Here is a 23,103-nt window from a genome sequence, read left to right on the forward strand (position 1 = left end):
GAGTGCATCTGCCTCTCCGCCATCCCGTAATTTTACATGGGGTACTGGCCGGCTGGTTCGACATGAACGAGCTGTGATGAGCTGATAATGCATTCACACATTTTTCTTGAACCTTCAAACGTACGTCGCAGTAATGTGCTTTCAGTGCCCATTAGTCCATTAGCCCATCTCGGATTACGCGGAGATGAGCGTTACAAGCTCGTCTCACGCGTTAAGTCACTGATCAGCCAGCAGCGGTGCACAACTCGGAAACTGCTCGTAAAAGCCGAGTGTGCTCTCCCTTCACTTGCTTCCTGGTGATGCATTCAATTGCATTCACAGGAAAAACAGTGCAAAACGGAGTTCCCAACCCCTGGTCTAGAAGGTGTAGTAATTTTGAAATTTCCCAACGGCGAGTAATGAGGTTCCGGTTCAGAGGTAAACCGTGCGGACGTTGACGTAACACATGAGGCTGCTCCTTTCTACGTATAAGTAGTATGCGTAAATGTAGCCATACCTTGCAGACGCGGGGGGGCTTAAACTTTAGCTCGTTAGATGTAGTGCGGACAGGTATAAAAATAATCTGCAAGATACCCTGGAGAAAATTATGTGTCCTAGTGTAGACGTAGTTTAGGACTTCTGGAAGCAGGATTGCTAGTGTATTCCTATTCCTCTATTTTTTCATTAGAATAATTTCTATTTGTTTTCTAACTTGCAGGAATGGATCATTGCAAACCTCAACAGCAGACTTGATACCAGAGTGTATCAAAGCCCCTTCCCCACTCACCAATGGACACACTCTTCTTTTTAATGGTGCCTTAAAGTCAAAAGACCTTGTTACAGACAAACTTTCTGTTCCCAAGGACCTGAGTGAATGCAGAATCATGAGCCCTGAAAGAATAGACAGTTCCCCAAACAAACTAGATCCCTACGAGTTCCCCAACAGTCCTCCAAAGCAGTCCGACCTGCTGCCTCTTTGTCTCGAGGAATCATGTTCAAAAGATGCACTAAAATCACCGCAACAAGTCGACTCAAATCTCGACAAAATTCCTCATTCCCCGACGTCTCATCCGCATGCTCCCGTGCGTCTGAACGGAAGTCACCAAAATGCCTTTTCATCCCGCCCTGCCTCAGAAAGCCACTCAACAGTCCGACCTCAACCCAATGCCGCGGCATCTGGATCTGCGGCTCAGCTGCTGGCTCAGACTGGAGGCCTGATTTCGGAGTATTACGCGCACTCACGTTTACATCAGATCTCTACGTGGAGGACAGGCTTCTCTGAGTACGTCAATGAACTTCACAGCAAGCGAAAGGCCACGGGCGGTGCGTCCTTTCCAGGCAAAGAACGACTTCGGAAATTGGTTTCGCAGCGTGCGTTTACAAGCCAAGGTATGAAAAGCAACAAATGAGTGTTACAATCGATACTTGCGAAAAACCTCCCCTGATTTTTTTTTTTCTAATTTGTCAGCTACACCGACACATTTTGCAGTTAAATCCTGCATCCTCCACGTGGACATGGATTGTTTCTTTGTGTCTGTTGGTATCCGAAATCGACCTGAACTCAAAGGTGAGACTAGTCTTTTAAAAAAAAAAAAAAAATTTTTTTTAAACACAACATCAGTGCCCTCGAATAACAAAAACTATACTGCGACTTTATACCATCTTAAGATAAAAAGATTTTCTTCATTTAAGATTTTCTTTAATGAAGTCAAATAATTTTCTTGTTTTGAGTGTTAAAGCTTAGTTAACAATTTAATGAGTAAGATTATTCCACTTACTATAAGTACTAAAGTGGTCCCTCGTTTTTCGCGGTTAATCGGGACCAGAACCGCCACGACAAGTGAAAAACCGTGAAGTGGTGCCCCCACAGTGTATTTATTCAAATTTAGCATTGGAAAGCGATACATATAAGACAGGTTTTTTTTTCACTTTTTTTCTTAAAGTATAATTTAAAAAAAAAAAAAAAAAAAAAAAAAAAACTTTCATGTGTATGTATATATACACTGAAATCCGCTCAAGCTGCCCACTTACTCACAATGAGTTGCCACAGCAACTGTTTAACAAGTTAAACAATGATTGACGCTTGCGGCGCTTTAAAGCTTCGGCTTCCAGGCATCTGTGGCAATATCAAACATTAAACGTTTTTCAATCATCGTTAACATTAATAAGCAACTCCAGTGCATTGCCTGACCAACAAAGAGCTACAGGAGGGAGAGTGAGACTCCGTGATCGGCTTGGGACTGCTCATCTGTATTTTTTTTTTTAAATTGGAAAATCCATGATGGACTGAGGGCGCAAAGTTTGAAGTCTGAAATAGCGAGGGTTCACTGTATTTGTCCTTATTAGGCCCATATAGCTAAAAGTTGGTAAGTTTGTCATCCGAATCAAGAAAAAAATGCTTATAATTAATGCTTTGAACTATATCCATTATTAAATTAAGAATATTTCTTAGCAGCGACTTCATCAATTATTGGTCTTTGACTCAATTTATCATATCAGTAAACTCTATGAGAAAGACAAACAAATCTGCTCCACCAATGAGCAACCAGCAGTGAGATTACTCAAATGGTATGCATTGAAAAAGGAGCAATAGTTCCTCCCCTTGTATATTAATTGTATTTAGCAGTGTAATGCAGCACTGAATGGTCAACAAAATTTTAGACTTTCTTTGCATTTTTTTCCCTTAAAGGTAAGCCTGTTGCTGTGACTAGTAACCGTGGCCATATGCATGTGCCTTTAAGACCAGGGGCCAACCCACAGTTGGAGCAGCAGTACTACCAGAGGAAACACTCTTTGGCTTCACCTGGTGAGAATAGCTCTTAAGTCAGTGGTTCTTAACCTTTGTAAAGATTCCGAAACCCACGAGTTTCACTTGTGCATTCACCGAACACTTCAGAATTGAATTGAATAATAAAGTAATTTTTTGTCCAATTTAAAACTGATACATAGTATCTAAGCTAACATCTAAGCAAATTCCTGTTCAATTCTCTATACATTTTGACAGCATGTTTTTAAACTGGTCAAAATTTGAGTCCACGCTGCCCATAGGTCTGTTATACTTCCTCACATCACGTGCAGGTCAACCTTCCACTTGGCAAACCAGTTTCTCCTCCCATCATATGGAGGAGTAGCAATGGTGTACCGTAAGCAACACGTCACTTCTGCTCATTAATAATCATGACGATATCTACTGTTGCTAAAGGGGGATATGCTCCTGTTTGGAAATGAATAGAAATAGTGTACGAAGGAGATGTTTATCGTTTACAGAGCTAAACCCACCAATTCTGTCCGAAAATGACGTCCCTGGTGCCAAATTCACTGGTAAAGATGTGGAAGAACATACAAATGTTCAGTTAAAGAGATGGCTTGAGTGTCGAGGGCTGAAAAAGACGGAAAAAAGAAACGAGCCGACCTAAACTTAGCCTTAGCTTTTTTATCGACACCTTTTTCTCATGCCACTGACAATGACTTTCTCCTGTTTCAACAATCTATCCTTTATAACCATATGCTTTCTTATATGTTATATCCTCTGGTTGTCTTGCGTCTCTGACCATTCTTGGGGGCAATTTACATTGCTATTTTTTTGTAGCAATCGCAAATGCTTCTCGTTGACGGCCAACGAACATTTTTAATTTTTTCATTAATAACAAATGTTAATTCTGTAATTTATTTACACTTCCTTCTTACTAAAGTAGTTTTTTTTTTTACAACAGAAAAGGTAACGGTGGCAGTCAGATACCATTTTGATATTTTTTTCAGGTCATTCATTGTCATACAGAAGCAGCACGGCAAAACGCCACACTAAAAAATAAGGAAAAAATATCAAAATGACTTACCTCCCCATCCTCTGAAGGACCATGCCCACCAACAAAATGTTTACTGCACATGAAATGTGAATGGCTTCAGCATACTGGGGTTAAATGTCCGCGCAAGTTGATCACATTTCACGCTTCACATTTTTTTCCTTTTTTGGTTTCGGGAAACGATGAAGAAAACATCCTTCATATGTTGTAATGTCTAGAGTGGTTTCTACAAGTGCCATGGTAGCAGTGTTTGATCAGCATGTTAGTTTTTGAAAGATTACCGGAGAAAACTACCAGAAATATAATGGTTTTTATGCGAGGGCGCATCGTTAATGTCCCACTTCAGCTTTATGATGCGACGTTAAGGTCTAAAAATAGCATTCGTGTGGTACGCTATTGAAAGAAATGGAATAAAACCTGTAAATTTGAGGTAAACCAGTCCAAAACCTGGTCTTAAATGTCACTTTTCCTAGATTTAGTCGGCGCCAAACTCTTTAGACTTACTCACCGAACCCTGGCTAAGAACCACTGCTCTAAGTGTATACATATTTCAAGTACAGTGTTCATGTCGAAAAATTGTTTTGCCTCACAGATGAACAGTTTGAGTATTTACACGATGCTACTTCACAAGAAAGTGCAGAAATACATGTAAATGGAGTCGACCAGGACGCTGCTCTTTCCATGGCAGAAATTGCATCCTGCAGTTACGCTGCAAGGTGGGACACGTGCCTTTCTAACAACATTTACTCGCTGACTAACAGACGCATCGGGTTTCACTCACAGACAGGCAGGTGTGAAAAACGGGATGTTTTTTGGCAAAGCCAAAAAGCTGTGTCCCACTCTGCAGTCTGTCCCGTACGACTTTGACGCCTACAAGGAGGTGGCTCTCACCATGTACGAGACGTTGGCTGGGTAAGTGCTACACAGTACTCACTTTCATTTGAAATGCAAATACTGGAGGTTAGAGTTTTATTTCCCATTAAAATGAATGGAAATGTTATTAATCTGTCCCATCATTCCCAAAATTCAACTAATATTGTGATTTATCCAATATACTGTAATAACATGGAGACGACTTATCAATCAAAAAGAATTGTAGCCCATTAAAAATTGCTGCGTAGACTTCATGATGATATTGGTGGGGCCGATAAATAGGGGGCCTGTATTGTTGGCGTGGCCCGTCAAAGCTGACAGAGTGGAATCCCAGACAAAGAACTTTTTTTCGTTGAAAATTCTTGTGAATAAACTCTTAAATCCCTGAATTCTTTATAGATATGGACGTAAAACCGTCTCTATTCTTGGTTAAAAGCAACAACAAAAAAACCTGCAGTCATTTATTTTACGTAAATATGTGGAAGTATGATGCTAGACTGTGAGTCAATGTGACGGCCGCCATATGTAAACAGAGCTTTTCCGGTGAAATTCTTGTGAATAAATGCCTAAATCCCTGAATTCTGTATAGATTTGGACGTAAAACAGTTGATTTGTGGTTAAAAGCAAAAAAAAACAAAAAACAAAAAAAAACATGCAGTTAGCATTTGTTTTACCTAAATATGTCAAAGTACGATGTTAGTCTGTCAGTCAATGTGGCGGCCGCCATATGTAAACAGAGCTTTTCCTGTGAAAATTCTTGTGAATAAATGCTTAAATCTCTGAATTCTTTATAGATATGGACGTAAGATAGCCTCGATTCTTGGTTAAAAGCAACAACAAAAAAACGTGCAGTTAGCATTTATCTTACGTAAATATGTCGAAGTATGATGCTTGTCTGTAAGTCAATGTGGCAGCCGCCTTATGTAAACAGAGCTTTTCCGGTGAAAAGTATTGTCAATACATGCTTAAATCCCCGAATTCTTTATAGATATGAATGTAAAACAGTCTCGATTTTTGGTTAAAAGCAAAAAAAAAACTGCGGTCAACATTTATTTTGCGTAAATATGTCAAAGAATGATGCTAGTCTGCTTGACAATGTGGCGGCAGCCTTACAACAAAGAGCTTTTTAGGTTGAAAATTCTTGTGAAAAAAGAAAAATATAATCATTACCTTGAATCCTCAAACAAATCACTCCTGAGACAATCCTTTCTGTTTGAATGCGGTACAGTTTTCATACTTTTTCAACATAAATCCGGCGTTGGATCGCTGCATGTGTCGCTGCGACCAATTGCTAAAAACTGAAGCGGCTTTTGGGATGGCCCCCTACTTTAAAGCGTGGCTTAGTGAAGGTCGAATCTGACCCGTCAATATCATTATGAAGTCTATGGGGGTGTCCTAATTTTTTCACATGACTGTTCATGTAGTCAGTTGGTGAAGTTTCTGAATGCACTGTAAAGTATTCTGCACTGTGATGTTTACAGTTACAGCCATGACATTGAGGCTCTGAGCTGTGATGAACTACTACTGGATGCGTCTGCTCTCATAGCTGAGTTGGGTGTCGACCCGGAAGATCTGGCTAAAGCCATTAGGACAGACATCAAGGAGAGGACGGGATGCTGCGCTTCAGTTGGCATGGGTGAGTTGGCCTTGTCGTGAAGAATACATCAATTGAAGCAAGCATTTAGAATTCAGTCTTATACCTCAACTTGTTAGGGTCCAACATCTTGTTGGCCCGTCTTTCAACACGCAAGGCCAAACCAGACGGGCAGTACTTCTTAAAGTCAGAGGAAGTAGACGATTTTATCAGGGATTTACCAGTAACCAGCTTGCCAGGTAGATACAGCGCCTCCTCCTGGTTGAGTTTATGGCGTACACACTCAGCTGAGCACTGTACTTTTTTTCTTTCCAGGTGTCGGGCCTGTCATGGGCAAAAAGCTGGCAGCTATTGGGGTCAAGTCATGTGGGGACCTCCGGCAGGTGTCTCTGACTCAGCTGCAGAAGAAGTTTGGACCCCGCTCAGGACAAACATTGTTCCGCTTCTGCAGGGGTCTCGACGACCGGCCTGTACGCTACGAGAAGCAAAGAAAGTCCGTTTCAGCAGAGATGAACTACAATATACGCTTTAAAAAGGTAAGACTGCCACTTATGGTGTCCAATGAGATCCGATCCAAAAATTCTGATAAACTCAAAATGAGCTTTATGTCTCCATTATGTCTTTCCTTCCTTTGCATTATTATAGCATGTAAGGTACAGTGTCCAGGGTAGTACACTTCTTCTCTGACAATAGTGCCATATTTTCTGGTGGCTGAAAAACGAGCACAGGTCATTACATTTTTTCCTGTTGTACCTTTTCGGTAGTTTTGACTGGAATTGCCTCATATTGGTTTGGTTTGGTTGCCTCACTTGTGGCGGGGCGTAAATACATCAGTCTCACTGTTAAATAACAGTCAGGTGGAAGTAGTTAATCGCTCGATGAAAGACACATTACAGGTAGTCCTCAGGTTACGAACGAGTTCCATTCCTAGCAGTGTTGTTTTCGTCAACAATGACGAAATTATTTCGTCAACGAACAATTTTTTCCATGAAGATGACATCACAATGACTAGCTGAAAATGTCCTGGGAGACTAAAACATAACGAGATGGATGCCAATTGTCATCTGACGACATGAGAACGAGATAAAAATTCTCCATAGGTTCCGTCATAATGTCATTCACAATGTGTGATATTTTCTGATTGTATGTGTAGTTAGAACGCATTTAGCAGTGTTTGGTCGTGTCACTCATATGACGTGATATGACCCCCCCATGTGAAACATGTGTTAAGTGCTGCTTGCTAAATTTTGTTTTCTTATCTTGGCTATGCCATGTTGCTTTAGCCTTTAAGGGTCTGAGCTGAGTGATCATCACACACTAAACTAACTTAGTAGCGTTAGCATAGCGTTAGCATTAGCATTTAGCACAGTGACTCCGAGTCTCCTTACACTCTTTTACAGACAGTCCGTGTCGTCTAGGTGATATAATTAATTGCAAATAATATGCTTTTTTTCCTGCTGAGTGTGTATCATCATTGAGAAAATGGTTATGTCCTTGTAGACTCTACAGTTGTAGACTCTACAGTACATGACACCTCTACATGCGGTCGTTTGGCATGTTCATTTAAAATTGTTGGGAACCTTTTATTTAATCATTAAGACTAAAAAGTATTTTCATCCAAAAGACTAAGACGAAAATTAAAAATGGCTACCAAAACAACACTAGTTCCTAGGCTAGCGATATAACCTGAATTTTGGTGTATTTACGAATTAATCATTTAAGTACCCCAAGATACCCCTTGAACCTCAAAATAACTGTCCAAAAACATATATTATATGTCACATTAATAAGAGAAAGTAAAAAATAAGATACTGTGAGGTACATTGTGGTAAATTATATTTTATATATTCAGGGGTGCACATAAGTGGTCCGCATGCGCGCATGCGTACTGGACGTAGACAAACGCGCTGGCCCTCAACGGCTTCCATACGCTTTTGCGTACCGATGGCTGACCACTGTATTTGCGGCGGACACGAGAAAATCACTTCTCAAAATGTCAAAGAGCCAGGCCTTACTGAGTAATTTTTTTCTGTGTTCCACCACCCCCGTCAAAAGACAGACAGACAGACGACAGAGACGTCACTGGAGCTACCGAAAAAAAGGACTTTTGCTGAAAAGTGGCTGCAGGAGGTACCATGGCTAGAAGCAAATGAATGAATGAATGCAAAATTTGCCGTGAGAATACGAATGTCGCTGATTAGAGCAGCCCATTTTATGTAGGGTCAAAGAATTTCAGCCATCCAAACTTTGAAAAGCACGAAAAAAACAGAGCATGTGGCAATTAAGCAAACTATCGATGTCAGACAGGACCCCACTCGCCCTATGGACAAGTGGCGGAATAAAGTTAATGAAGAACAGCGCCATGCACTGACAAACGTGTTTTTGCTCGCATTTCACAAAGCTGTATATGCACGTTCAATGAGCTCTTATGAGGAGGACATCCCACTTTTACAAAGGCTTGGAGTTAATGTGGGAACCGCATATGATTCTTTACATTTCACTTCAAAGTAATGGCAATTTTGTTGTGCCAGTTGATGTTAATCAAGCGTTAATTGTTAATATAATTAATTAAAGGTAATTGGCTCTAAGTAAAAGTTGTCATAATATTATCGCATCAGGCAGGTCAGCTCTCAAGCTCAATGAGGACCAAGGACCAGTTTTTTGCCCAGGTCCTCATCTGAGAACCTGGGCAAAAAAAATATGTGCACTCCTGATTATATTCAATGACTCTTCGGGCTTTTAAAAAAAAAAAAAAAAAAGAGTAGCGAGGCGAGAGATTGGGGATATCATGGCTGCTCAGGTCACCAGCGTCCACTCTTAACCTGAGCCCGATGTCCGAACTCAAACGCAGCAGCATAAGAACAAGGAAATGAATGTGCGGCAACGCTGCTGGGGGACAAGGGGATCCTGACATGGCAAGGACTGTTTACACATCTTTTTTAAAAAAAAAAAAAAAATTTTTTTTAAAGGGTGGGGGGGGATGGGGGGACTGGAGTCTAGCAGACGAGACTACGGCGTCGTAAAGTCAAATTCACATAAGTAGGGTACGGTGTAACCTGGGGACTACCTGATTAGAAAAGTCCGCTAATAAGAGTTACTTGGTTGGTTCGTTTAACACTTGATTGGTAGGTAGGCATTCCAGATCTTGACTATGAGTTCAATTTGACTTGCAGATTGATGAGGCTGAGGCTTTCCTATCCAACCTTTCCATGGAAGTGCAGCGACGTCTTAAAGAAGCTGGGCTGCAAGGACGCAGAGTGACCCTCAAGGTTATGGTCCGCAAGGAAGGTGCACCCCAGGAGACGGCAAAATACGGTGGACATGGAATATGTGATAATTTTGCCAAGTGAGAGAGAGTTTCTTTTATTGAGTTTTCATTATAGAGCGTTGGTATTTAAAAGTACTCTGTTAATCTCGTTTTCATGTCGCCCTTTGATTAGGACAGTGATGCTAGCACAGTCCACTGATAGTGGCCAGGTGATTGCAGCTGCAGTCATCAAAATGTTGCACTCTATGAAGCTGCAAGTGAAGGACCTTCGAGGCCTAGGCATCCAGGTCCAGGTTCTCGAGGGAAGTCATTCCGCTCAGAACACCACCACCGGCCTTCGAACACGCTCTATCAAGGATATGTTGTTCAGCCATACGTCCACTAGTAGAGGTTGGCGTCTTTGTGCCGTGGTTCATGTGCAGTTTTTACTGTTGTTGTTTGAAGCTTGAAGAAGATTCAAATCTGTGTCATAGATGCTGGTGACAACAACAGACATCAGGAAGAGACACACACTATTCAAGCTGTATCGCCTGGACCCGTTGAGGATCCTTACTCTCCAAATGCATCGGTTCCAGGAACAAGCAAAGAACATATAACATGCAGACAAACGCCAAAACACCCTAGAACACGCCTCAACTTCAGTATCGAAATCCCTTCACCTTCACAGGTAGGAACTAAGGGTGTGCCATCTTAGGCACCCCACAATTTGATTCGATTACGATTCAGGGAGCTACGATTCGATTAATGAACGATGATCACGGTATTGACGGTTATCGCGATTATCGACGCATCGTACATTACTAATTAATACAGTAGCCAAACAAATTTATGTTCATTATTTGTTTAAAATATCCTAATGATTCAACAGGAATGATGGAAACATGCCAATACAACAAAAAGCTGCCCTCAAGCTGCTTTTTTGCTTATCTATTTTTTTAAGTGCAAAAACATTAACCATTTTAAAGGGAGTACTTGTTTCTCTCAACAATACAATAAAATTAACACAGGTGGGATGAATTCCACATTTTCTGGAAACAAAGTGTCTTCAGAAATAAGACTTCTTTTAACCAATAAACCTGTACTATTTCGCAAGTTTGTAGTGTTACCGCTGTACTTAATCATGGTTTTACACGTTCTGCATACAAAATACTCGTGAGTGAATTAGCTAATTAGCTTAGCGCTCGGCGCTAACTATTAACATCTCAAAGACAACAACAATAAAGGCTAAACAGTACAAGAGGGTTCGTGTACCCACCTCTTATAGATGCACATGGGTCTTAGCAACACACTTAGGACATTTTTCAATTGAAATGCCTTAAAACTACTGGACATGTAAAAGTCAAGGAGCAACGAACTATCTCTCTTCCCCTCTTGCTCTAAAAAATAACTTGCGCACAAAAGCGCGACCGTCGGGTCGCACTTCTGGTCTTGCCTGTCTCATACACAAATTTATCTTCCAGTCTTTTAAAAAGAAGTAAATCTCTCAGTAACCGGCAGCATCCATCATAACGGGCGTGCGCCAGTTAACGGTGCCTGGGCTACAGACGTGTCTTGAATTTTGTTCTGCTACGCGCGGCTGCCATAAAGTTATGAGGGAAAATCATCGTTTTTGAACATTTATGAATCATAATCAGGGGTGCACATAATTTTTTTGCCCAGGTTCTCAGAGGAGGCAAGGCAAGGCAAATTTATTTATATAGCACAATTCAACACAAGGCAATTCAAAGTGCTTTACATCACATGAAGACCATAAAAATCACATTTAAATCAACACAACGTAAAAACCAAGACAAATGATCGCATTTAATCACAGAATAAAAATAAATAAATAAAAATAAAACAAAAATAAAAATAAAGCAAAAACTACTACTACTAATAATCATTGAAATCAGCAATGGAGATAAGCACAAGAGGAATAGAAGGCAGGTAGGTTGAAATATATAGACAGTTATGGATATGCAGTGCCAAACAAAAGCGTTTTTAGCCCTGATTTAAAGGCGCTAACAGTTTGAGCATACTTCAGACGTTCGGGTAACTTGTTCCAGAGGTGAGGAGCATAATAACTAAATGCTGCCTCACCCTGCTTGGTTCTTGTTCTTGGAACATGCAGAAGACCCGTTCCAGACGACCTTAGGGGTCTAGATGTCTCATAGGAATCTAACAAGTCAAGCATGTATTTTGGTCCAAGGCCATTAAGTGTTTTGTAGACGAGCAGTAGTATTTTATAGTCTATCCTTTGACTCACTGGAAGCCAGTGTAGCGATTTCAAAACCGGTGTAATGTGGTCCAGCTTCCTTGTATTTGTGAGGACTCTGGCTGCAGCATTCTGTACTAGCTGCAGTTTCCTGACTGATTTTTTATCAAGACCTGTAAATATACCGTTGCAGTAGTCCAATCTGCTGAAAATGAATGCATGCATAAGTTTTTCCATGTCTTGTTGAGTCAGAAGCCCCTTAATTCTGGTTATATTTTTTAGGTGGTAATAAGCGGATTTAGTGACGGACTTTAGATGGCTATCAAATTTTAGGTCTGAGTCAATAATTACGCCAAGGTTTCTGACTTGATTTGTAGCTGTAAGTGACATTGTGCTAAGTTGGCTGCTTATCTTTGACCTTTCCTTTTTTGGCCCAAAAATGATCACCTCTGTCTTCTCCACATTTAACTGGAGAAAAGCCTGGAGATGTGACTTGGTCATCATTGAGCTTGAGAGCCGACCCGCCTGATGCGATAAAATTATGACAAGCTTTACTTAGAGCCAATTACCTTTAATTAATTATATTAACAATTAATGCTCGATTAACATCAACTGGCACAACAAAATTGCCATTACTTCGAAGTGAAATGTAAAGAAATAAACATAAAAGCACCAATTCAAAATAAAGGGCATTATGCGGCTCCCACATTAACTCCAAGCCTTTGTAAAAGTGGGATGCCCTCCTCCTCATAAGAGCTCATTGAACGTACATGTTTAGCTTTGTGAAATGCCAGCAAAAACACGTTTGTCAGTGCATAGCGCTGTGCAGGGCGAGTGGGGTGCTGTCTGACATCGATAGTTTGCTTAAGTGCCACATGCTCTGTTTTTTTCGTGCTTTTCAAAGTTTGGATGGCTGAAATTCTTTGACCCCACTACATAAAATGCGCTGCTTTTATTAGCGACATTGGAATTCTCACGGCAAATTTTGTACCACATTTCCGTGCAAGCATCATTTGCTTCTAGCTATGGTACCTACCTCCTGCAGCCACTTTTCAGCAAATGTCCTTTTTTTTCCGGTAGCTCCGGTGCTAGCTCTCTCGTCCGTCTGTCTTTTGACGGGGATGGGGGAACACGGAAATAATTACCGGTACTCAGTGGGGCCTGCCTTTTTGACATTTTGAGAAGTGATTTTCTCGTGTCCGCCGCAAATACAGTGGTCAGCCATCGGTACGCAAAAGCGTATGGAATCCGTTGAGTGCCCGCGCGTTTGTCTACGTCCAGTACGCATGCGCGCATGCGGACCCCTTATGTGCACCCCTGATCATAATCGAATCGTCATGTGTTGAATCGCGATGCATGTCATAATCGATTTTTTTTGGAACTCCTCTAGTAGGCACTCAATTTGACTGACTTTTTCCTTCTACCCACTCACTTTATATGTGATATTCAAGGTGGATCGTTCCGTGTTGGAAGCCCTACCCGCAGAACTGAGATTACAAGTGGAGCAGTCGTGGACTTGCAGAGAAGGCAGACAAACAAACCACTCTTGTCCAGCAAGTCAGCAACCTTCGAGTCCCAAGTCCCGGCCTGTCTCGCCTCTCTGTCCTCCTGCTGCACTGAACAAACCACTTGCACCGCCTGGAACATTAGTGCTGCAGATTCCAAATCAGCCGGACAGTCCAGACATCATTTTGGAACTGCCCAACTACTCCCAGGTACATTAACATCAGTACCCATAACTGAGTAGTGTTTATAGATTTGGGACAAAATGTTGTTTGACGATATATCTGATATGAAATCTGGAAATACTGACTAATTAGTTGAGCAGTGTAATCCACAAATTCTTTGGTCGAATCATATTACTGAGCCAGCAACCTTACAACGGGTAGCCACCAGCCATTTTGTAGTCCTCATTAGGACAGATCAAAAGAACAGACTTCCACTCACTTCACAGGCATTGACAAGTAATAGTAAGTCATTAAATCAAAGGTCATTCAAACTCAGGGTTTCAAAGCAGAACTAAAAAGATCAGATAACAACAGGAGCAAATAATTAGCACAAAATATGAACTTTGAAAGATATTTATATACTCGGCTAGGACTGCTGCTATCGATTATTTAGGTAATCAATTAGTCTATCAATTAGTTCGTTCGAAAAATCGAGTAATCGGATTACGAACATTTAATGCATTGCAGAGTAAATTTTAAGATATGTAAAACAAGTGTTTGTGCTGGCAATAATATTTTTGCTTGCTAAGATTACTTTGAAAAGGGGATTAAATAAAATACAAATCAAATATAATACAATACAATACTTTCACAAATACAAATTAAAAGTCCTGAGTGGTTCTCAAACGAGTGTTGCTACAAACGATGCAGAATTGCACTTTCATTTCAAAAGAGCAATAAATGCATCTAAAAATAAATAAAAGTTAGAGCTGTCCAAATTATTGCATTAACGGGTGGTAATATTTTTTTTTAATTAATCACGTTAAAATATTTGACGCAATTAAACGCACATGCCCCGCTCAAACATTAAAATGACAGCACAGTGAAATGTGTACTTGTTGTGTTTTTCGGAGTTTTGTTGCCCTCTGCTGGCACTTGGGTGCGACTGATTTTATAGGCTTCAGCACCCATGAGCATTGTGTAAGTAATTATTGGCATCAACAATGGTGGGGTACTAGTTTATTTTTTGATTGAAAATTTTACAAATTTTATTAAAACGAAAACATTAAGAGGGGTTTTAATATAAAATCTCTATAACTTGTACTAACATTTATCTTTTAAGACCTACAAGTATTTCTATCCATGGATCGCTTTAAAAGAATGTTAATAATGGTAATGCCATCTTGTTGATTTTTTGTTTTAATAAACAAATACAGTACTTATGTACCGTATGTTGAATGTATATATCCATCTTGTCTCTCATCTTTCCATTCCAACAATAATTTACAGAAAAATATGGCATATTTTATAGATTGTTTGAATTGCGATTAATTACGATTAATTTTTAAGCTGTAATTAACTCGATTAAAAAATTTAATCGTTTGACACCCCTAATTAAAATACCTCAGCTTAGCCTTCAAGTGCCTACGAAAGGATAAAAAAAAGTCTTAAATAGCATTATTATGTTAATTGGAATCATATTTTGAGACGATTCGACTATATACAACAATTTGGCAAAGCGACAATCCGCCGGTCGTCGGCCAAGTGGAACTCTCGGTTGAAAATCAGCCACAAAATGCAAGCCACCTCTTTATTAAAACGTGAGCCATGATCCCAGTATTTGACATAATACAAAATACGATGTTTACTCACTTCCTCGTAAGACAAAAGGTCCCACAGTAGTAGGGCTTTTTTTTACCAATATCCACGTTGAACAGAACCTTTTGAAAAATAAACGAATTAATCCGCAAAATCAGCTGAATCCGCAGTCCTTCTGCATGCTATAAATTCTGATTCTGATACGGGTGACGTCACATTCGCTTTCCTTCTCAAAACAGGAACTTATTCATTTTCATGGCACGCGATTAAAAAAAATTAAAGAAAAAAATCCACATCATGCGGTCCATGTCATTCAGGAGCATAAAATACCGTGTGAAATATGATATAAACATGCTTTTTGGTGTCATACGCACTTTAAACGATATAAAAAAAAAAATAGATGAGGATCTAAGTACAACAAAAGAACAATTGTCTAACTCGCGTAGCAAAAGTCCGCTAACTTAAATACTATATAATGCTAAGTTTTTTTTACAATGCTCTTAACAAATTGTTCAAACGTATTTTCCCACAAAAAAACTACTACCATAATTTTGGGAGTATTGGGCGCCCATGATTACAAGCGTCACCCAGTACATTTTTAAAGGAAAAATCAATTTGTGCATACATAAGCCTCTCCTGTTTATAAGCCGCGGGTGCCCATGGTAACATGAGATATTTACAAAGAAATACACAAGAGTTTTCAAAATTTTATTGACACAACTTAAATTTTCTTTCCAAACAGCGCCAGCAACACGGCAGTTATTTAGCAGCAACATGGCAGTGCAGCACTAACTGGGCTGGTTATTAAAAACATAAAAGTCTTAACAATCTTCATCTTCCTCCTGTGCAATGAAACCATGGAAGTCTTCACCCTCAGTGTTGGATATGAGTAGGCTCAGATACACTTTGCCACGCACCTACTCAGTCTCTCCTTCGCTGTTGCCTTCAATGTCTTCCATTATGAGGCAAATTCACTCCTGAGCTTGCGCCGTCCTCCTCGTCACACAGCAGACCGGCCCCTCGAAATGATGATGGAGGACTTCTTTCACACTGCTCCATGCTGCCAGGATCCACCGGCAGACCCGTCCAAAAGCTGCCCTTCACATGCGGCCATTCTTGGCAAACGATCTCTCACCGCTGGTCATCCAAGCCTCCCATTCAACTCGGAGTGTCACTTTAATTTCTTCTAACATTTTCAATGATGCGGGTCTGCCAATTCTACTCATGCACAAAGACGAGGGTCCGCCAAGTCTATTCATGCCCGAAGCACAAAGTTAAACCACCGGTAATAGTGCAAAGTAGCGTCTTCCCCGACACAAATATTCCACGTGTCTCACTCCCACATTCCATGCTCGAGCGCCTATGGTGGCCGTCAGAAAAATGCACAAATTGGCCGCATCATTGCATACGCCGCAGGACCACCCAAAATTAGGTAAAAAAGTATCGGCTTGTTGTCCGGAAATTACGGTAAATATACTTCTAAACTCAATATCGAATGCATAAACAAAAACATACTGTACCTTATGTTGGTCTTAACATGGAGCAGTTGGACTCAGTCATGTTAGAGGAGTTGCCACTAGGGGGCAGTGAATCCACCCAAATCAATAGAACTAAATGCAACACTTTCAAAACAAACCATTACAACGTCACTCTAAATAAACAAATCTTTGAAGTAGCAAAATTTGATTCGAAGCCATTATCGAGTTAATCGATTAATCGTGGCAGCACTATGCTCAGCGCCGCATTGCATTCTGAGAGGCATGAGGCACGAATTGCTATATTTTGGGATAACAACAGTGTTGACAGCAGGTGGAAGCAGAGGTTGTCACTTTCCCAAGGGAAGTGAGAGATTGCAAAATGAAGCTTCTTGAAGCAAAGAAGCTTTGCAGCCAATTGGTTCAAAGCTTCATGATGGTTCATTTGCACTCAAGTGGTCTTGAAGACCAAGAGGTCAACGGTGTTGAGAATTCTATGGTTTAAAAATGTGAATGTGCTTCTTTTTTAACCACGCGATGATCGAACAGCTCTGTTCTGCGCATTAGAATGGTTCACTTTCTCCAATGAAATAAATTTGCATATGTTGCAAGTAGTATCGGGAATGCTTTATGTTATATTTCCTTGCCCGTCATCTTTTTTTTTGTTGTTCTTGTTGTTGCCTGGTGAAAATAGGAAGCGGTTAACTGCTTCTTTGTTGGCCAGAATAGGGTCCAGCACATCTGCGACCCTATTGATGTTATCACCCATGTTTTCAATTTACATAAGTGGAAGGCTTTGGTGTCTAGCATAAGCTGAAAAGTGGAATATTTCTTCTCTGATGTTGATTGCAGGTTGACCCAGATGTTTTTGCCGCTCTTCCCAAAGAGCTTCAGGAGGAACTCAAGTCTGCCTACAACCGTGCTGCTAATAACCAGCCTCAGACAAAAATGTGTAAGACTTTGAAGTTAACTTCTATTTGCAGCACAATGTTGTTTTTTTTCCCCCCTCTCATTTGCTCTTCTTATTTCCCTGCAGTGGAGCAGAAGAATGCACTTTTACAGCTGAAGCAGTCAGTAGGAGTTGGCGTCGGACGAATGAAGCGGCGATATAAGAGGAAGAACACAGGAAGCCCCGCCAAAAAGGGCCCATCGCCTCAAAAGAAGTCCCGCACAATTATCAGCCCTTCCAAAACCGGAGCGCCCTTAACAAAACTCAAGGAGCCTATGAATGTCCTGAAGGTAGATTGTAAATGATTTTTTGGGGGGGGAATGCAACATTTAGAGCATTAACCTATGCTTGCACAGGCTGAAAATGGTCCATCCACGTCATCTTCAAAGGAGGATGTCCCAGAGCCGTTGCCCAAATGCGTCCTTCGCCCTTCCCCAGCTCTGGCTGGAGCCTCTGAGCTTCCGGATATCAAAACACTGTTACGAGAATGGGTGACCACCATGACAGGTATACATCAAGGGTTTCTAAATAATTTTAATATCGCAGAGATCTTTCTTCATTTACGTACCGTATTTTCCGCACTATAAGGTGCACTATAAGGGGCTTATAATGCAGTGCATTTTAAGGCGCAGTAGTAGTAGTTGTTGGGGTTGCATTATGCATCCACTAGATTAAGCTGCGCTGATGGGAATGTCATGTTTTGATTGACCAATACTGATCAATATATAAGGCGTATCGGATTATAAGGCGCACTATCAGCTTTTGAGAAATTTAAAGGCTTTTAGGTAGGCCTTATAGTGTGGAAAATACTGTAGGGATGGGGAATTATTCATAACGAGGGGGAATTATTCATAATGAGGAAAATGCGATGAAGAGAGCCGCTAAATGTCATTGTTTCAGTCTCTCTACTCCAATGTTTTTAAAGGATATTCTTTTTATCGAAGTATTTTTCCCAATTGCTAAATAAATTGTATGTTCATGACAAATAACAATCTTGTGGTAAATGGAATATGAAATAATAAAAATGCATTTATTCAGTACTACATGGCAAAATTACTCCATAATGGTCAAAACCGCGACTTCACCTTTACTCTAGCACCTCCCGAACGCCGTATTTAGTCAGGCTTTTGTCATTTCCCAGCCCTCCGGCTTTGGAGAATGTAAACAAACCAAGAGGCGTGACAGCTAGCCGATATGCAAACCCGAACCGAGTGACATCTCAAAGTCTTATTTTCGCTTTTCGAAGCGAAAAATCACACTAAACTAGCCCGGATCATGTCACACTGCCGCGGGGTTGTCGATTGTCTACGCCGATCAGCAACCCGCCCACTCATTCCCCTGCTACTACGGACAGGAGAACTTACCGGGAAAGCAGCTGGAGAGTACCGTTGGACAAACCGGCCGACGTCGGAGGAACGCGTAGCTGCCGCGTGGTCAACACGAATATAATGAAAAATAGTGCTTTACTACATGGTGACGACGTAAACAAAGAGCGGTGTGCAGTTGTTGTGCAGCTAACGTGACAGACAGAATGTGTCTTAGGAGATATTTTCTACATGCCCAACTTGCCCATCCATGTTCAAACGTAAGTAAATAGTCCTGTAGTTAAAGAAAGTTTGTAGTGTTTACTTTGTAATCGCTGTCTTCACGGCCATTTTTAACACAAAGTTGCAATTTTGGATGTGGTCGAAAATTTGACAGAACACCAGGGACATGAAGAGGGCAATAAACAGAGTATAGTGGTCTCCTAGCGGGGGGATGTGCGACTCGGTCGTTGGCCGAGTGGACAAGGAGCATGTGAGCCGTAAAATGCAAGCCACTTACGTATTAAAATGATCCCAGTATTTGACATAATACAAAACACGATGTTTACTCACTTCCTCCTAAGTCCAATGGTCCCATAGTGGTAGGGCTTGTTTTGGCCAATATCAACCGGTGAATGGGAACCTTTTGAAAGCCCAAAAAGGCTCACACGCCTCTCCCTGGTGCAGCAAAAATTTTCTGCAGCTGTGTGGCTGGCGTGATGCAAAGAATAAACGAATTAATCCACAAAATCAGCTGAATCGTTTGTCCTTCTCATACAACAGTACGGCTGGATAGTGAAGAGGACTCCTACCGTACACGTCACAACGCCCTCGTTCTCAGCTCGAGACTGGAAATCACTCATTTTCATGGCGCAGGATTAAAAAAAAACTTAATAGATATAGCGATCGCTTCCACATGCATCCATGCGGTCCATTTCATTCAGGAGCATAAAATACTGCGGAAAATATAAAATGAACATGCTTTTTGCTGTCATGGGCACTTTAAACCCCGGTGAGAGGGGGAAGTACTAGTATATGGTACATGAGTGACTTGACAAAACCCGGCGAGGGTGTTGGCTGACTAACTACACAAACAATAAGCAAACGTCAAGCATTTTGAACATATGACAGAAACTGTTGCATTTTCGTCTCGTCAAACGCAAGCTGGCAATCGTCTCGTTATGTTAGTCATTCAAGACACGTTTTTAGCTTTAGTTATCGTCATGAAAAAATTGTCAATGAAATATTTTCATTATCGTTGACGACGACACAGTCTAGCATCAAACTAAAGGTTTTGTGTGACCAACTTTTCTGAAAATTTCCAGTTCAAGGTTCCCCCGCTAGTCAAAACCGTTGGCAATTGTGAATTTGTGGTGAATTAAATTATTGTATTGTAACTTTGTGTCAGACCCCATGGAAGAGGACATCCTTCAGGTGGTGAAATATTGCACTGATTTAATCGAAGACAAAGATCTAGAGAAGCTGGATCTGATCATAAAATACATGAAGAGGCAAGTTTGATTATTCATAAACTTTAGTTCCTATTTGCCACAGAAAATAAATATGGGGTCCATCTTGCGTTCGCAGGATCATGCAGCAGTCGCTCGAGTCCGTGTGGAGCATGGCCTTTGACTTCATTGTGGACAATGTGCAGGTGGTTGTGCAGCAAACCTACGGTAGCACCCTGAAGATCACATGAACATCTACGTGCCCTCTTTTTTTTCTACATTTAACAACTGAATCGGAGATTAATCTCGGTCAGATTTATCAACGTGTTTATGATTTCTTATACAGCATGAGCCAAGAAAGCAATGCAAAAGCCATGATTGTATTCAAAATGATTTCGTATACATGCAGCGTTTTCTTGTTTTAAAAACTTCAACTCAAATGTAGAGACCTTGCATTTATCTGGGAATCCAGTGGAACCTTCAGTAGAGCACAAACTCCTACTTGTCGCGTGTTAAAAAAAAAACATTGGCAATAATTTTACCTCGTGGTGTTTTGCTAAAATTACATTACATATTGCACCTACATTTTAATTTTTTATTAGTATAACTGGCTGAGCACCAGCTCGTTTGGCAAAACTCAAGGCACTACTATAGAATGGAAGTCATGTGTAATAAATGCATTTCTGTGAGCATCCGCTTAGTTTAAAACCCCTCAATGCCTGCAACATGAAGCAATTGTCAGAGAATCCCAAAATTTAAAAAAATAAGGTCCTAATGGTACTTTTTTCAAATTTGTAGAAAAAAAAATCTAAATGAATATGTGTAATAAACGCTCTAATATCTATAACCCTAGCTAAATCCAGTTTTTTTTTTCTCATGGAACCTGCAGATGCATGTGTTGACTTGCATCCATCATTTTTTTTTTTTCTAAATTCTAAATTAGTCTCAAAATAATGAAGTTCTGAGTGTATCAAATGTGATACACTAGGCTAGAAGGGGTTAATGAACATTAACTGCTCAATCAGGCAGTTCTCTATGCTGTAATAGTTTTCTGGTCTGTTTTCGTCTTGAATGCTGACATCGGAAACATCTCTTTAGTCCTGTAGATGCTCACTGAGCTCAAGTCTGACACAATCAACAGATTTTTTAGGCATATTTTTTTGCAGAATGTTTGGGTTTAACTCTAAATCTGACTACTTTTGGAGGTTCCACTGTTTTGCTTATTGCGGATTAAAAATCATATTCGCGTGTATCTTATGATATTCACAAAAAGAGCTAAAAACGCCAAGAAAGTTTTTTTTTTTTTAAGTGCCAAATCCTTCTCATTATTGTAAATAGTGTTTCTTTTTTAATGGCTGGTTTGATGGAAGTAAAAGGTTTACCTCTTGTATTTGTTTACATATAGTCAATTCTTAGTAACTGTAGACCATTCTGGTCTTGGGAAAGAAAAGCACTTAAGAGGCGAACTACTGATTGTCACTCTATTCCGTATGTTGCCTCTACATTTATTTTCCTTTAAGTCCTTTGAGATGTAAGTTTGATCTGAACAATGTTACATTTTTAACTTTGTAGCCCAAATTTGTATTGCATTCAAGACCTGAAGTTAGCAACCCTTCATTAAGAAATATTGTGCGTGGCTAAGGGAGAAAAAATCTATTATGCAAACCAAATTTGTGTAGTATTTCCGGATATGAATGTTTGAGAAGGGTCTATTTGCTTTTTTTTCTCCCCTCCTTGTTGGTGTGGTAGTGAGAGCAAATGGGCCTGATTTTAGAACGGGCCAAGTTGTATCTTTATGAACACGGCTTGTGCCTGAAGACCTGAAGCTGTGAAAGTTTTCTAAAGCTTGATATTAATAAAAGGTACCTTCTATTTTTATTGTGTTTGGATTAAGTCACTTGCTCGTCCATGCTTTAATTTGTTTTACGTCTAAAACCCCTGACAAATATATGGAATCACCAGTCACTGAGGATGTTTAATTTTGCAGACATGACACAAAACTAAAGTCATTTTAATGGCAATTTTCAGGCTTTATAGAAAACACTAAAAGAAGTCAATAAAAAAAAAGATGTGGTGGTCGGTAACGGTTACTTTTTTAGACCAAGCCAAAGAAAAAATTACGGAACCACTCAATTTTGAGGAAAAAATTATGGAATCATGGAAAAACACCACACAGGAACACAACGCACCACTAGTAATTTTTCAGATTACATTCTCTACTACTACATTCTCTATTACCCTGGAATACAATAAAATAAATAAACTTTAGAGTGTTGTTGGTGATTGTAACCATGGAGTTTGTTTTTATTCATATTTTATTTATTTATATTTAAAATACCGTAATGATGAATGGAAAAAAAGATATAAAATCATAACTGAGACCTTGCATCCACAGTTCAGGATGTAACATTTTTATTTGGGTAGGCCACACTTATAGAGGCCTATACCCGCCACCAAAAAACAGGATGAAAACTTTTTTTTTTTTCTCAATAAAACAGGAAACCACAGCCCCTCCTGGTGGCCGAAAATGTCATTGCACGGAATTGACTTTCCTATATATGAATGTAAAATTAAGACTTTCCCGGTAAAATATTGTCTATGAAAGTTGTGAAGCAATAAAACAACAAAAATGAAAGAAATGAACAAAAAAATATTTTTTAATGGGTCAAAATTATTTTTTGAACAGATCATGCGACAGTCATTTGCTTTGCTTTGCCAAAGCCACCTGAGGACAAAAGATGCAAGAGTTGTAATTTTTTCAAACCACAGCTTTCAAAAGCGATAACAACTACTGAGCGAGAACAAAGGATTGAAGATGTGGACCATGAAACGCTGGCGAGCACCGCCGAAATGGTGAGCAGAGTTTCAGTTTGCCCCACTAAAGACGTTAATTGTACAACAGAGCCACCACCGCGCGTACCATATTCAATGGACGATGACATTGGCCAAG

At 40.2% G+C, this 23,103-nt stretch overlaps 1 protein-coding gene across 2 annotated transcripts in view; it reads left to right on the top strand.

The window, feature by feature from the left end:
• rev1 (REV1 DNA directed polymerase) overlaps positions 1-22,034 on the top strand; it is a 32,767-nt gene extending 10,733 nt beyond the window's left edge. For both annotated transcript variants that reach the window (XM_057851668.1, XM_057851667.1), the window contains exons 6-22: positions 698-1,368; positions 1,448-1,546; positions 2,669-2,785; positions 4,375-4,498; positions 4,566-4,694; positions 6,137-6,291; positions 6,369-6,488; positions 6,565-6,785; positions 9,423-9,595; positions 9,690-9,907; positions 9,991-10,184; positions 13,163-13,426; positions 17,305-17,404; positions 17,489-17,691; positions 17,758-17,908; positions 20,114-20,216; positions 20,293-22,034. In XM_057851668.1, coding sequence (XP_057707651.1) covers positions 698-1,368; positions 1,448-1,546; positions 2,669-2,785; positions 4,375-4,498; positions 4,566-4,694; positions 6,137-6,291; positions 6,369-6,488; positions 6,565-6,785; positions 9,423-9,595; positions 9,690-9,907; positions 9,991-10,184; positions 13,163-13,426; positions 17,305-17,404; positions 17,489-17,691; positions 17,758-17,908; positions 20,114-20,216; positions 20,293-20,404 — 3,154 coding nt within the window. In that variant the 3' untranslated portion in view covers positions 20,405-22,034. The remainder of the gene's footprint in view (positions 1-697; positions 1,369-1,447; positions 1,547-2,668; positions 2,786-4,374; positions 4,499-4,565; positions 4,695-6,136; positions 6,292-6,368; positions 6,489-6,564; positions 6,786-9,422; positions 9,596-9,689; positions 9,908-9,990; positions 10,185-13,162; positions 13,427-17,304; positions 17,405-17,488; positions 17,692-17,757; positions 17,909-20,113; positions 20,217-20,292) is intronic.
• The last annotated feature ends 1,069 nt before the right edge of the window (positions 22,035-23,103 follow it).

The sequence above is a fragment of the Corythoichthys intestinalis genome, chromosome 12 (assembly GCF_030265065.1).
Source record: "Corythoichthys intestinalis isolate RoL2023-P3 chromosome 12, ASM3026506v1, whole genome shotgun sequence".
NCBI classification, from domain to species: domain Eukaryota; kingdom Metazoa; phylum Chordata; class Actinopteri; order Syngnathiformes; family Syngnathidae; genus Corythoichthys; species Corythoichthys intestinalis.